The sequence below is a fragment of the Thamnophis elegans genome, chromosome 3 (assembly GCF_009769535.1).
Source record: "Thamnophis elegans isolate rThaEle1 chromosome 3, rThaEle1.pri, whole genome shotgun sequence".
Classification (NCBI taxonomy): Eukaryota; Metazoa; Chordata; class Lepidosauria; order Squamata; family Colubridae; genus Thamnophis; species Thamnophis elegans.
In genome coordinates this window covers 22,918,327-22,933,916 of record NC_045543.1, presented here as the reverse complement: position 1 = coordinate 22,933,916, position 15,590 = coordinate 22,918,327, and the positions used below count along the sequence as shown (strand labels likewise).

The 15,590-nt window shown below is 37.0% G+C and overlaps 1 protein-coding gene across 3 annotated transcripts in view; it reads left to right on the top strand.

The window, feature by feature from the left end:
• Nucleotides 1–2,780: 2,780 nt before the first annotated feature.
• TASP1 (taspase 1) overlaps nucleotides 2,781–15,590 on the top strand; it is a 46,288-nt gene continuing 33,478 nt past the window's right edge. For 2 of the 3 annotated variants that reach the window (XM_032213570.1, XM_032213568.1), the window contains exons 1-7: nucleotides 3,188–3,362; nucleotides 4,397–4,603; nucleotides 8,842–8,909; nucleotides 11,105–11,173; nucleotides 11,373–11,493; nucleotides 12,500–12,584; nucleotides 14,463–14,542. In XM_032213570.1, coding sequence (XP_032069461.1) covers nucleotides 4,426–4,603; nucleotides 8,842–8,909; nucleotides 11,105–11,173; nucleotides 11,373–11,493; nucleotides 12,500–12,584; nucleotides 14,463–14,542 — 601 coding nt within the window. In that variant the 5' untranslated portion in view covers nucleotides 3,188–3,362; nucleotides 4,397–4,425. Of the gene's footprint in view, nucleotides 3,064–3,187; nucleotides 3,363–4,396; nucleotides 4,604–8,841; nucleotides 8,910–11,104; nucleotides 11,174–11,372; nucleotides 11,494–12,499; nucleotides 12,585–14,462; nucleotides 14,543–15,590 lie in introns of those variants that run through there. The other variant, XM_032213569.1, reaches the window with a different exon arrangement.

The following is a 15,590-nucleotide window of genomic DNA, read 5'->3' as shown; positions in this document are numbered from 1 at the left end:
CTAGTATTTCAATGCAACACGTTGCAAGGGAGGAAACTGCTTGTAAGTACATATATACAGTACATCACTTACCTTGTTCTCTGGAGGTTTCCTTTCAGGTAATTTTGCATAGAATTGTAGCATTACTCTGTTTAGGTTTTTCTTCTTTTGTGGCAAACTCTTTATGCAGTCTCAATAAAAATATTTTTTTCATTTAAGAATGACTGTAGTCTCTTGAAATGGGTGTGTGTGTGTGTGTGTGTGTGTGTGTGTAATCCTCTAGAACAGGAGTGGATTAGAATTCTTTATTGGTCAAGTGTGATTGGACACACAAGGAATTTGTCTCCGGTGCATAAGCTCTCAGTGTATATAAAGCAAAAAGTGCTAAATCATTAAGATAATCATCATAAAAATACATTCATCATCAATCATAAGATACAACACTTAATGAGAGTCATAGGATACTAAATAAGCAATTAACATAAATCATATTAAGATACAAAATAAAACAATATAAATAGGATACAAGCAAAAAGTTATAGTTGTAGGAAGATAAGGAGATAGGTAATAGGAAATGTGAGAATAATAGTAATACAGCCTTACTTTGACAGTGTTGTGGGAATTAGTTATTTAGCAGAGTGATGGCATGGGAGAAAAACTGTCCTTGTGTCTACTTTTGCTAGCGTGGAATGCCCTACAGCAGGGGTCCACAAACTTTTTAAACGGGGCCAATTCACAGTCCCTCAGACTATTTGGGGGGGGGGAGGCTGGACCAGCTGGGTAAGCGTGGCTAGGTGGTCATGTGACTGGGTGGTCATGGCCAATTTAAGAGTCCATTGAACAATGCACACAAATTAAACTTTAATTTGTTTTGCTCCTGGGGGTGTTTTATTTGCTTTTGTTTGCATGTTGCTCTTTTGGCTGCCTTTTCTTTTTACTAGATTGTTTTCTCAATTGTTTAGGAGTCGTGGTCCACTTCAGGAAACTCAGTTTTGCAGCAATTCTTCTCAGCCCCAAGGAGCTTGAGAAATCTCTCTCTGTCTCTTTCTCTCTCTCTCTCCCTCCCTCTGTATGTATCTCTCTCTCTCTTTAGCTATCTTTCGGAGGCGGGAGAGGTGAAAAACAGGCCATTTTTGCCAGGTTTTTTGGCCTCCTGGGACGTCTGTGCACCCTGTTTTTCAACATTCCCCCCTCCAGAAGCATTCTGCAGGCCAAAAATAGGCAAAAACGGCTCATTTTGTGGCCAAAAATGGACTGTTTTCACCCACTTTTTGGCCTCCTGGGGTGTCTGTGAATCCCCTTTTTCACCTCCTACACCCACAGAATGTCTCTGCAGGCCAAAATTGTTGGCCTTACCTTTCAGTTCAAGCTCATGGGGCTCGCAAAAGTAAGTCCTGCGCACACCCGAAGGGTGGGCCGGGCAATGTAGGCGGGGCAGCCTCATGGTCCTGCACGGGCCGGATTAATGGCTTTGATGGGCCACATGCAGTCCGTTGGCAGTAGTTTGAGGACCCATGCCCTACAGTCTTGAGGGTAGAAGTTGAAAAAGTTTATGTCCAGAATGTGAAGGGTTTGTAGCAGAGGTGGGTTCCTACCAGTTCGCACCTATTCGGTAGAACCGGTTGGTCAAATCTACCGAACCAGTTAGAAGAGGTTCCACCAGTGGACCCAGAAAGCAGGCCACATCTACAGAAGAGGTTCCAAATTTTTTTGAAATCCACCACTGGTCCTTGGATATGATTATTCTACACTATCATGCTCATATTCATAAAACTCAGTGCCTCTGTGAAAGGTAAGGATGACTACTGCGTTTGTGGTGCAATCAGAACATTGCGTGTGTTGAAGTTGTTTTAACGCAAACCAAAGATGCCTTTTAAAAAACAAGTTTACATCATATTCTTATGCACGCCACTGCTGTGTGCGAGGTAATTTAAGGTGGTTCTGACAAGTGTCGTCGGCATCTTCATATCCGGTCACATGGGCGGCAAGCCACTCCCATCCGGTCACATGGGCGGCAAGCCACTCCCACAAAGGAGGCCACACCCACGGAGTAGGTTCAAACAATTTTTGAAACCCGCCACTGGTTTGTAGATACTTTCAGTTAGTATAAAGCATTCTAATCACTCTTTCTTAAGCAGACACCATGGGCATAATCTATGCCAAGGCTGTCAAACTCCTGACCTGCGGGCTTGATGCGTCATGTGCTGGCCACGCCCATGCCTGGTTTAGTGAAGGGGGGGGGGAAGTCCCAATACATCAGATGACACTGCCATGAGTTTAACACCCCTGGTCTACACAATTAATATTTAGATTTAGGGAACTATGGTTTACTGAATCAATTTGTCTGGGTTTTGAGCACACTGAACCACAAACTAAATATCCATTTTAGTAGTGTATTATGTGAAACCCCTTTCCTCCCTTTTATTTCTTGCCAAATATAGGTAGTTAAGGTTGCAAGCCTGAGCCAACTACTTCCAAAGCCCCTTTGGCAAAAGGGCTGGGGAAAAAAATGTCTACCTGTGAGTTTCTTCAGTTGTCAGCAAATCTACCCAGCATGCTGACACTAAATTTAGGCAACTCAAAGGCATGTTCAACAGAAAGTCCACATGGGCTTATGACCCGAAAAGCAAGTATTGATCTATCTACCAAATGCTTTCCTTAAAAAATAAAATAAAACCCAAACTTCTCCAACAGTCCTGCAGAGAACAAGAACGCTAGAGATGAAAAATTACTCTCCCCCTCCCTTTTCTTCTCCTTTGGAAAAGAGGTGGGGTTTATTTTAATACATTATTTTAAATTCCCCGCCTTTTCTTATCAAGGAAAAAATCGGGCTGAGATTGTTTCGGCTTCCGCCACTCTAGCCCTCGCGCATGATGCAAAACATTCAATTCGGAACCGGAAGTGATCGGAAAATATTGGTTGGGTTTACCCCCCCTCCCTCACCGATACAAAAAGTCGCTGAAAGGCTGATGATAAATGCGTGGGTGTGCGCGCCCGCCCGCATCCAGGATGAGACGAGCCTTGTAACGACACCTGGCTGGAACTGGTGAACGAAGGAGCGTCTCCCACCGGCAACGCAACAGGGTATTTTCCCACTCTCCTTGGGCGGGCGGGGGGGGGGCGATGACGTCACGATCCGAGGCAAGGGGCGCGTTGGTGATGTGATCAGTGTGCGACTCCTGCCCTTTGCCCGGTTGGAGAGGGGGGGGGCAGGGGGGCGGAGCGGGACTCTTCTGCAGGATGCCTGAGCCTGCAGCCATGTGGGGTGGAGGCAAAGCATGAGGGTTGTGGGAGGAAGCCGAAGGGTGTGCCTCGTCTCGGGGGACTTACCTGCCTAGTCGAGGGTCCAACCTAGCTGTGAGCGAAGCCTCACGGAAATGGAGGTAGAGCTGATGGCCAAAGCTTTCCATCTAAAGCGGGAGATAAGGAGCCTTTCTTCTTAGCTTGCATGCATTCTTTTTGTTCAGCTATTAAATTTCCAAACCCAAACGGGGGATTTTGCAGCTCTGGGTCATCCATGTTTCCGGTTGCTATGACAATATTGGGGAACGAGTCCTTTGCTTCTCCCTAAAAAAAGCTTCATGGTGGAAGGAACGCAAAACATCCACCATTTTCTGGTGTGGTGAAGGGAGCTTCACCCTGTTTGATTCTGGAGTAAGATGCTTGATGGGATCCAGTAGAGAAACAACAGATTGTGTTTAAGGTCTCTTGGGCAGGAACTTTCACATGGCCATATTCTGTGGCTCCAGAACCAGTTTTTGAGACACACTTTTAACACTGTCTCAGCAGACACTTACATAGGTTTCTTTCTTATTAAGGGCATAGGATTGAAATCCCCAATGTTAGGATTGATTTCAGTGCAACTATGGAATAATAGTCTGCTTGAGTTTCCCTACTTCAGCTTCTAAAAGATTGCTTATACTTGAGACTCCAATAATACTACCGGCAGTATAGCAACTATTATTAAAATCTTGTGAAAGAATAGTAGAAGTTGAGAGAGAGTAGGGGGGTGGGTGGAGACATTTTTGGGATAGCCTTATTTTAATTGTTAAACCGACTTTTCTCTGCCAGTATGAAAGACTCCTAATAAATCTGTGGACGCTTATAAAAATATATTTTTATATTTTATATAAAAAATTTATATAAAAACATTATCACTAGTTCATTTTAAAGTTAAAAATGGTATATACAGTTCAATAAGTAGCAAATTAATACATGCCTGCATTGTATAATTTTGCTGAATATATGGACTTTTGCCAGGGTGTTACTGATAGTGATGGATATGAAAAAAAAAATCTTGCACCTGAGTAGTGTTTAGTTCCAATGCAGCTCTGAACAGAATGTGTTTCTTGAATGAAATTCTCCTTGGTCAAAAGTAAATAAAATAATGAGATAGTTTTGCTTGATTTATTTTCAGGAAGACTCTTTTCCCATGTTTTCCCTTGGATGGAAGCATGCTCTGTTCCACAGGAAACGATAGCCTTGATCATGGAAAAGGGAATAAGCTCAGTAGAAGTTCCTCCTATGTCAGCTCATGCAACTGCAGTAAGGATGATGGTAAAAGAACATGAAGCCAAACCAGCTCAAAAAGTGAGACGAGTGGGATTTGTACTTGTACATGCAGGTACATGTCAGAATATCACAACAGTAGATGACCTGTGTTGTTAATGTTTTAATACCATATATGGTACTTTGGGAGATGTGGGAAACATGTGAAGCACGGGCAAATTGGGGAAAGAATGGTGAATATATGTTTATATTTCGTGACATGTTTCTTAGGCCAGTTGTGACTGAACTCTAATCTGCTCATTTCTTTTCAGGTATGGTAATCCAGTAGTTTTCTTTAAAATTTAAATTAGGGAGTACAGTGTCTATGCTTGCTCTCATTTGACAGAAAACAGTTAATCAGAAGACTGCCTCCTTTTTAAATTTGCCTTTTTTGATCATTATAGCATGATGCACAAAAACATGCTTTTAGAAAAAAGACTTACCAGGCATTTAAATTGAAAGCTATAATCCCTTCAATAGAAAACAGAGGGGCTGCTCTCTGAAGAGGGTGTGTTATTGACAGGGCCAATCTTTAATATTTTCTTCCTCCCCCTTTTGCCTGAGCAGCATTGGCTTATTGCTTTTGCCATTGCTCAGAACTTACCAGTTTATGGTTTGCTGAGGTTTTTTTGAACAAAGGGCAAAACATTTTAAATCTTACCATGGTTTATCTATTAATGTTTTATTAAACTATTACCTTTGCTGAACTGTAAGTCATAGTTACCAAATTTTCATCGATATAATTGTTAGTGTCTTTCTTATTTTAATGTCAAACTTGATAGCACAGAAGTAAGGTCATAGTCTTTTTAAAAATCCAGTATTTAATGTGATCTTTTTTGGAAAAGGCAATATTTTCTACCAATCAAAGAATGCAGTAATATATGTTACTATGATAGAGATTCTGTCATACAATAATACCTTGTATGGTTCCTGTTATAGTAATGAATTCATAAGCAATTTTTTTAAATATTTTACATCTATCATCTTTGATTTGGCAGTGTTTTTTTTTAGGAAAATCTTGTTTTTGACATAAGGTTGACTCCAGGTGATTCCATAGGCATGTCAGTATCATTTTCTTTGGAATAGTTTGGATGTGATTTACATTCTCTTTACTGAGGTATTTTTTCACTTCCTAGCCTAATATTTTGTGCTCATATTTACTGGAAATCTCCCAATGAATTCCAGTCCTACCACTTGGTTTGGCAAAATTTTGTTATTAACTCTTAGTTAACACTTTTGCTAGAGAGTTAAGCAGGACTTGTTTAATATTTTGGGCATGTATTATGCCATAAAGTATACTAAATGTTTTGCACTGTTAGGGGCATGTTCATTATAGCTGAATATTATTATAAAGCACTGGTACAAGAAGTAGAGAACTTAGCCACTAAGAAAAAGGTCTGTAATAACTCTTAGTTATGGAAGATATTATTTTTAACATAACAGCATACTTGGGTGATATTAGTAGTAAATTTTCTGGCATGCTCCCTAAAGCCATAGTCCAGTGAAGCAGTCCATCATGTGCAAATGATGTAATTCCACTGTTAGGCATGGAGAAATAATAATACCACTTAATTGAGACTCTTCTTAGCAATGGATATGTGAATAGGTCTCACTTGCCATCTTCAGGCTGGGTTTTGGGCTTAAAGCGTGGTCGGAGATGCCGTCTTTCTATAAATCTTGGTGGGGGTGTGTGGAGTGCTGGCGTTGTTTTAGTAAGTGGAATGATTGGTTGTGTGGTTGTATCATGATTGGTAGATTGGTGCTGATTGGTGCTGGTTGTGAGTCCATTGTTGTCAATCATTCCACTTACTGAAACAACTCCAGCACTCCCCCCCCCCCCCCCCAAGATTTATAGAAATACGGCAGCTCCGACCACGCTTTAAGCCCAAACACCAGCTGGTGTTTTCGGCTTTGTGTTTGTGTGAGTAAGGCGTGGTCAGAGCTGCCATCTTTCTATAATTCTTGGGGGGGTGTGGAGTGCTGGCTTTGTTTCAGTAAGTGGATTGATTGGCTGTGTAGTTGTATCGTGATTGGTAGATTGGTGCTGATTGATGCTGGCTGTGTGTCCGTTGTTTTGTGTTGTAATGGCCTGAGTGGTGGGTGGGGCTCGTTTGTTGACTAGGGCTGGTTTCCAGATGTCTGGTAGGCGGGAGGTATCGTCACGTTTATTCATGTTGTGGGGGTGTTTCTCTATTTTGATAGCTTCCATAATTATTCTCTTGTTGAAGTATTCAGTTTTGGAGATTAATTTGGTTCCTTCAAAATCAATTTCATGTCCTGTAGCTTTAAGGTGCTGGAAAAGGGAGGAAGTTTTTTCTTTTTTTCTTACTGCGTTCTTGTGTTCTGCGATGCGTGCATTTATTCTCCTGTTCGTTTGTCCTATGTATGTTGCAGGGCAGATTTTGCATGGTATTCTAGCTGGATTTTGTCTTTGGGGTTTCTTAAGATGTTGGCTATTTTTTGGTCAGTGTTGAAGGCTGTCTTGATATTGTGTTTGTGGAGAATTTTGCTGATTTTATCCGTGGTGCCTTTGATGTAAGGGAGGAGGGTGATGCCATTGTCCTGTTCTGTGTCTCGGTTTTTGGGGGGAGTCTCCCTTTGGATTAGGTTGGTAATTGTGTTTCTTTGGAATCGGTTGGAGATTAATACGTTTGTGACAGTGTGTAATTCAGTTTTCAGGTGGTCTTTGTCGGCTAGGCATTTGGTTCTGGAAATGAGGGTCTTGGCTACAGAGTTGATCTGTGCAGAGTGGTGATGGGATTGTGCATTTAGGTAGTGGTTGGTGTGTGTTTTTTTTCTGGTAGATGATGTGTCCAGAAAGCGAAGTTGGTTGTTAACTTCTATTTCCATAGTGAATTGTATTTTGGGGTGTAGGCTGTTGAGGTGTGTGAGGAAGTTGTCCAGTTTTTTCTTTCCCATGTGGCCAAATTTGTAATACATACACACATACATACACACTTGAGCTGTCTATGAATTGAGGCTGAATTTTATCAAATAATTTGCCTTGTAATCAAGGACTCATGTAGGTATAAATGGCACCACTTAGAAGGCAAAATGCTTTACAGAAGAGAAAACACTTGTATTTTTATGCTGTGGGCCTGCTAATATGTCTTGATTCTTTTAACTTTTCTCAAATGATAATAGAATTTAAAAGGATAATATTATATCACGTAAAAATCAACTTCATACATCTGTGGTTAATATACATACATTTCTCTCTATATTTTGATGTTTTATTGTTATAGATATGATAATGAATGGCATGGTGGTTTAGTGATGCTCACCTCCTGCTTTGGGGATGCTCACCTCCCAACTTGAAAGGTTGAGAGTTCAATCCTAGGTAGTGGCAGATGTTTCTCTATTAGGGTGCAAAGAAAAAATGTCTGCTGCGAACGCCATGTGGCATCAGGAAGGGTAGCTAGTAAACTCTCAGCTTCATCCAGTCACCCCAACTCTACCTTGAATTAAGTGATTATAGGGTTGTAAAGGGAGAAGAGGGATGTGGTAGTTCAGTGGCTAAGAGTCTGAGCTTGTCAATCAGAGAGGTCGGTGGTTCAAATCCCTAGTGCCACGTAATGGAGTGACCTCCTGTTACTTGTCCCAGCTTCTGCCAACTTAGCAGTTTGAAAGCATGTAAAAATGCAAGTAGAAAAATAGGAGCCACCTTTGGTGGGAAGGTAACAGTGTTCCATGTGCCTTCAGTGTTTAGTCATGCCAGCCACATGACCACGGAGATGTCTTCGGAGAGCGCTGGCTCTTCAGCTTTGAAACGGAGATGAGCACTGCCCCCTAGAGTCGGGAACGACTTAACACATATATGCAAGGGGAACCTTTATCTCTACTTTTAATAAGGGAGATCATAATTGAAGTGTTAATGACAAAGATGTAGGCCTGCATACAGAAAGGGACAGCATTGTTTTCTTTGTTTCATGCTACTTCAGATACCATTTACATGTGCAGTTCCTCGGTCAGATATTTGATATTTGAACCAATGATGCTTGCTATGTAGATGTCTAATGTGCAGTGAAGTATTGGTTGACATTCCCTTAATGAACTGATGATCATAGGGTTGCATGATTCACAATCAGATTCCAATATCCAATATTCCAAGATTACTGTTTGGAAAGACAAATCCCCCCTATTTGTTGAAAATGCCCTTGAAGGGGATACATGCTGGTTTGTAGTCCTCTTACAAGGTAGATATATTTTTGACATGGAAAGGTTTTATTTTAGAAAATTTTTAAAACAAAATTATTCTGCTTCCAGTACTTGATCACTTTTACCCCCTTTCTCTTATATATTCCTTGCTAACAGGTGCAGGTTATCATTCTGAATCCAAAGCCAAAGAATATAAACATGTGTGCAAAAGAGCATGTCGGAAGGTAAGATTGCTAGAAGGTAATTGTTAGAAATGTTATTTCTTTACTCCTACTTCTCAGTAATTCTTAAACATTCCTAATTACACTGTTTTTAAAAAAAGAATTAGGCCATACATATTAATAAAATACAGAAATTGAATTATTTAACAAATTGTAGATAAGAAAAATTATTTATTTGTATCTGTATAGCATAAAACAGCCCAATTGCAAGTTTGAACTTGTTAATCAACACTTTCTTGTAGAGTTCAAGAGACACAACACTTATGGAAGAAATACTTTTATTAATGCAGTCTTTGTTGTGTTGAAAATTTAGATCATGATTGGGCAAACTAATGTCCTCCAGCTGCTTTATATTGGAACCTCCTCCCACTCTCTTGCCATTGACCATATTTGTTTGGGTCTGTGAAAGTTCAATGCAGACATTTGGAGGGCACTAAAGTACCTATTCTTATTATAGATTATGGAGTTAGGTTTGTTTGTTAAACTGTTGGAACATCTAACAATGCCTTGATCTTTCAGATGTTTTATTTTTCCAATATACAAGTTTAATATCCTTTTAAATGTGAAAACACACTTTATTAGTCCTACAATCTTATATGCATTTATCTGAGTACAAGTCCTGCTGAATATTATGAGACTTATACCCAGGTATAAGACTATAAAGAGATGTGTATTATTAATAGTTTTAGTTAATGTTTTTCACCATGAATTTGGTGTAATATATGTCATAAGTAGTGATATATTATTAATTATAACCAGCTTTCCTTAAATGGTGAGCTTCAGTTTTATCAGTATGTAACTTTAACTATTAGATTTTGTAAGATTCTCTGCCACGATGATTTCATCTCAATATACAGTATGTATTTAGGATGGCGTCTAAAAACTATGGTCTTCCAGATTGTGATGGACAGAAGATCTTGTAATCTGGAAAGAACTATTTAGTCTAACAAATTCTGGCTTGTGGTTACTTATTCTTGACTTAGAAATAACTTTGACTTAGTTTATTAAGCTTTCTTTAATAAGTAACAAGCTTGTATTGCTTCTGTTGCATGCCAAGCATACCGAATGAAAGAAGTCCCAAAATAATAAGTAGCATTTGAAAATGTGCTGCTTGATTATATAATTAGGGGGCTACACTTAACGGACCTGTAGAAATCCAGCTGGTTATGGAATAGAATTTGAATTTCAAATCATTATCAACATTTTAGGCTAGAAGTAGTATCTTCAGTTGCATCTTCCATACCCAGAGGTTCAAGTAAAATATTCCCAGGAATATCTCTGTCTCTGTTCTATTAACTGTCTTGATAATTTTCATCTTCTATTCATGGAATACAACATAGTTGCCTGCTTAGAAGATAAAACAAACAAATGTCAAACTGAAGAAGACTCCTGCTGAATGTGGTGCTAGGTTAATGCAGTGAGTTTGGTAAACCAGTTTGTAAACAGAAATTTACTTTAAAAACATCTGTAATTAATTAATGAGTAATTTTCTGCTTTGCTTCCTATTTCATAGTGGAATTACAAGATATGATCATTATTCATATCCTTTTTGAAAATATAGTTTATTAAATTTCTACAAAGGGTAAAATATATTCAAAAAGGAATTAAAGAAAATATGGAAAGTGTTAAGGGAATAAAGAAAGAAAAAATAAGAAAAAACATAACATTCTTCAATATAGCTACAAATGAAAATACCCTTTCGATCTAACATTCAATAATATGCAGTATTATTGTAATCATAAACAATTCTAATCATTCAAATCAGATACCAAAATTAATATTTCTTACAATTTTGAGCAAAAAGTCCAAAACTGGTTGCCACATTAAAAAAAACTATGGAGAAAAGTTAGACAAAGACTTTCCTTTGATCAAGGTAGTTGCTATCTTATCCAGTTCCATAAATTTCAGTTAAATCAAATTCATTAAATTCAATTTGATGTTCATATCCTAACACCATTTCTTCTTTTAAACAAGAATGTCCCCAATGTAGTCAGATACCTTAAATTAAGTGACACTACACATATAAGTAAAGTGTAGCTCCTTTGTTTCACCTAAGAATAGTCATTATCCACTTTTTGAAACTTTGAACAATTCTCTTTTGGGACCAAATGACTCACTGGGCTTTATTGTGTAGGAAAAAAATTAGTATGTAAAATATTTTAAAGGCGATACTTTATACCTAAAATTCTGTCTTCTAGGCAATTGAAAAGCTACAGGCTGGGGCTCTTGTAACAGATGCAGTGACTGCAGCACTAGTTGAACTAGAGGTACTTATATTTATTCAAATGTTCTTTTGGTGGAAGCTTGGCTGTATTTTTCTGTTCATCTTGTCTTATATTAAATATACTAAAACTAGCAGGCTGAGAATTGGCAACACATTGGCTCAATAACAGCAATTTGACCCAAGTTGTTTGTTGTGATAGTATAGATGTTTGTTTATATGCTTTTCTTTAAATTTCTTTATAGGATTCACCCTTTACAAATGCAGGAATGGGATCTAATCTAAACCTCTTAGGTGAAATTGAATGTGATGCCAGTATTATGGATGGAAAATCACTCAACTTTGGAGCAGTGGGAGCTCTTAGTGGTATGTAGATTAGGCTCTCAAAGATGTAACATTGATACCAGAATGATTTTTGACTTTATATATTTAGTTATGTCACAACCAATCTCACGTCGAGGCCAAGATAAGTAAATTGATAAAGGCTGGAAATATGAGCCAAGCCACATACTAGTGATTATTACTGTTATTGCCAGTTGTTGCTTAATTTGGGATTTTTTGTACACTGCCTAGAATCACGCTGTTCATGTTCGTTGGCCATTTTTTAAAAAACAAATAAACACATTTGAAATGTTTTTGGCAATAATTCATGGTACTTGAAATTTCCTGAAGTAGGTATGCTATTATGATAGAGACAAGCAGAAAACTATAGTAATCTGAATCTAGAACATAGAAGAAATATTAAGTCGGTGGAAAGTTTCCAATTGAAATAAGTGTGGATTTAGATAATCAGGATGGCAATTGGTTTTTCTTTGTTTTGGCTCAATACACCTGTGTTTGGAGAATACTATACTGTAAAAGAACATATTACATTTATTTCTGCATATCTTTGAAAACAAATACAGCAAAAATAGATAGAATTCTTGAATATGAATCACTTTAATTGTGTATACTGTATATATAAAACTTTCTCTTATAGTGTAAGTTAATATGGTAAACATTCTAAATTGCAGTATTGGAGAAAATGATATTTGTTCATATGTATGTTATTATGTGTTCAATTTGTTTTACAAAAGAAAACTACGGTGTGTTCTGATGTTCAGTATTGATGAATGAACCCATCCTTTAACATTTGTTTCTGAGCATTGAGAAAAGTGCCCCTAGTATGGGTGACATGATTTGGATCATCATTTACACGTAGGATTCACTCAAAAACTTGTTTGACTTTTTTCTTATTAGTTAGTATCAGTTTCTTTCAAACATCAAAATCTGGCTCGGGGGGTGGGGGAGTAATTAAGGAATATGTTTAATGTACTGCAAATTTGTCTGTAATACAATGTTGCAGTTCTCTTAGATTAACTCTGTTTTTCAGGAATCAAAAATCCTGTCTCCGTGGCAAATAAATTATTATGTGAAGGGCAGAAGGGAAAACTATCTGCTGGCAGAATTCCGCCTTGGTAATTACTTTATTCTGCTTTTTCTTATTGTCATTGTTTCTTCCTCCTCCTTCATTGTAATGCAATTTTTGAAAATTATTCTTATTGTCAGAAGCTTGTTGAAAAAAAATAGCAATAACATGCTATTTAGATGAGGGCAGGATTAGTTTATTGGTCTTGGAACATCTTATGTTTTCACTATGGCAGTAAATAGAATTGAGAATTAAGGATAATATTTCTACTTATAATTTCTTTCATTGTGGTTGTATGTATGTATGTATGTATGTACGTACATACATACATACATACATACATACATACATACAACCACAATATATATATACACAATTGCAAAGCTTCTATTCTGATGTTTAAGATATGAATCCAGCATATGTCAAAACTAAATATTGATTTAAAAACATAGATTTCTTCATCTCCTCTAGCTTCCAGATTTATAAAATTTTAACATATGCTTCCATTTAAGGGTATAGGCAAATGGAAAATATATTTCATTTTGAATGCAGAACAAAATAGCCCTGCTAAACATTTCAACAGAACATTCTCTATTGGCTGTGTTTTGACACAATAACGAGAAGGTTCAAGTATTCCAACAAAACCAAATTTGAACATCACCATATATTCACATCAAAAATAATGGGTACCAGAACAAACTTATACCTTTCACACCCTACGGCCCAAAACCAAATGGATGACAGTTACCCAAACATGATCAAAGTAACTTATTTAAATTGAGATTGAATAAACATTAACAATTCCTTTCAGGAAAAAAAATCAATCCATATTCCAGAATCTTTTCAGAACTTGTGGTGTTTACTCAACATTTTAACAAGGTGAAATAGCTACAATTTCAGTCATCTTCTGTTTAGGTAACAAATTTTGGCTTGGAGATAAACAGAGCCATCCGGGCAGACAGAAATTGTATTTTCTGTATTCCTTCCCGTAACATTTAAAAAAATACTCAATTCATTGGTCATTTCTCTCTGTAATTTTAGTGCAGAAAGTCAGCATAGACTCCTTTACAAGCAACAAATTTGGCAGATTTAAACATTTTAAATTAGCATATTTTATCTTGGAACAAAACTCTTGGAATGTATATGTTGTTTTGAGCTTGGAACACTCGAAAAGGCTCTTTGAATGTTCCAAGTTCAAAGCAAAACACGTTTCAAGAATTGGCTGGTTTTGAGATTGAAGTGGATATGGTCATGATAATTTTTATTTTGGAAATAATATTTTTAAACTGTTTTAATTTTCATAAACAATTGAACATAAATTATAACTATGTCTATTTTCTACAGAGGTATTCTAAGTATGAAGATTTTTTTTCTGAATATCCAATTCGAATGAGGCTGCATTATAGAAAATCTTAAAAAATGCCAGCTATTTTACTATAGCATGTGAAAAACCTGAAATCCATCTGCTTTATCAACGCCTTGGTAGTAACAGGGAATGACTGTAAGCATTGAGTTCCTAGATTTTCTGGGAACATCAGTAAAGATCTTATTTAAAGGTTTTTGGAAAGCAGGAAGCCAAGGCATGTGAAAGCTGCTCTATTCAACATTAATAAAATTTAATTTGCATATCAATTAAGTATTTTGGACCTTAGTATTTCTTCACAGATTCAAAAATGTGGCTTAGATTGTGGAAATATTAAAAAGAATAGATACCAGTGATAATCAGATTACTTCTCAAATAATCCTGTATAGGATGAGATTGTGCATCATTTAACGCTGTAAAGAATATTGTGCTTCCTGTCGTTTCCTGCTTTGACTTAATTAGAATAATTTTACTAAATAGTTTCCATTATAGTGAAAGTTATGAAAATATTTCCTGTCAGATTGTCTTCTCCCAGCCACTTGTTTGTTCTCTCCTATTTTGTAGTTTCTTAGTTGCTGATGGAGCCTTCAGATGGGCAGTGGATCATGGGATATCGGCCTGTCCTCCAGGCGTCATGGCAACAAGTGAGTATTTTTTTATTAGAAATTACTATTGAAAGTATTAAAGGGACATTTGGAAACCAGTGAAATGGATTTTTTTAGGTACTATTCGTACCAATGGACAGTCACACCAGCCTCTTTTTTAAGGGAAATTGCATCATAACTATTATTTCAAAGCCATTATAGTGATATTCATAAGGAAGTTTTTGAATATTAAAATTCGAGATGCTGATTGCTACCTATAAAGGCCTACATAACATAGAAACTGGTTATTTGATGGACTGCTTGTCTGCCATAGTATCTACCTGATAGTATGGCCAATTTGATCTGGCAGAGTTGATTTGTGCTCCAGGTTCTTTCAATTAAACAATGCCATTTTTCTGCACTCTGGAAGCCACTTTTGTAGTAGCACCTGTGTCCTGGAGTGAAATTCCTCTGAGATCCAAAAAGCCCCACAGAACTGGTAATTTGAAGAGTTCTGAAGCTCTGGCTTTTCACACCGGGCTTTGGTGAGCGTGAGCAAAACCTCCTTTTCTTCTTTCTCTTTGTTTCCATTTGGATTTGTTATCTCGCCATTTTGTTGTTTTTTATTTTATTACTTTTAGTGTTTTTAATGATGGTTACTTGCCCAGAGTCTTTGAGAGTTTTGGCGGTATATATATTTAATGAGTAATCAATTATTACAATGATCACTGATGGCATTTGAGTAGAAGTGGTGATTTATTCAGCTTGAAGTTAAATTATGGATAATATAGAACATACTTTTCAAAGTGTTTGAAAATAATGGGCTTGCAAGAATAGAAAGAAAAAAAACCATGTAAACTTTACAGTTGTATGTTATAGATCTTTAAAACGCTGCAGGTATGAAGATTAAATAACTTGTCTTCATTAAATTTGTTTGATCTTATATACAATTTAGAGCCCTTTGGGATGAGACAGGTTACAACTACTGCAAAATAAATATTTTGTTTGATATTATTAAAAGTGCAATTGCTATTTATGTTTGGGAAATTCTAACTTTCAACAACAATAATAATGATGATTTATTTGTATATAATTTGTATAATTTATT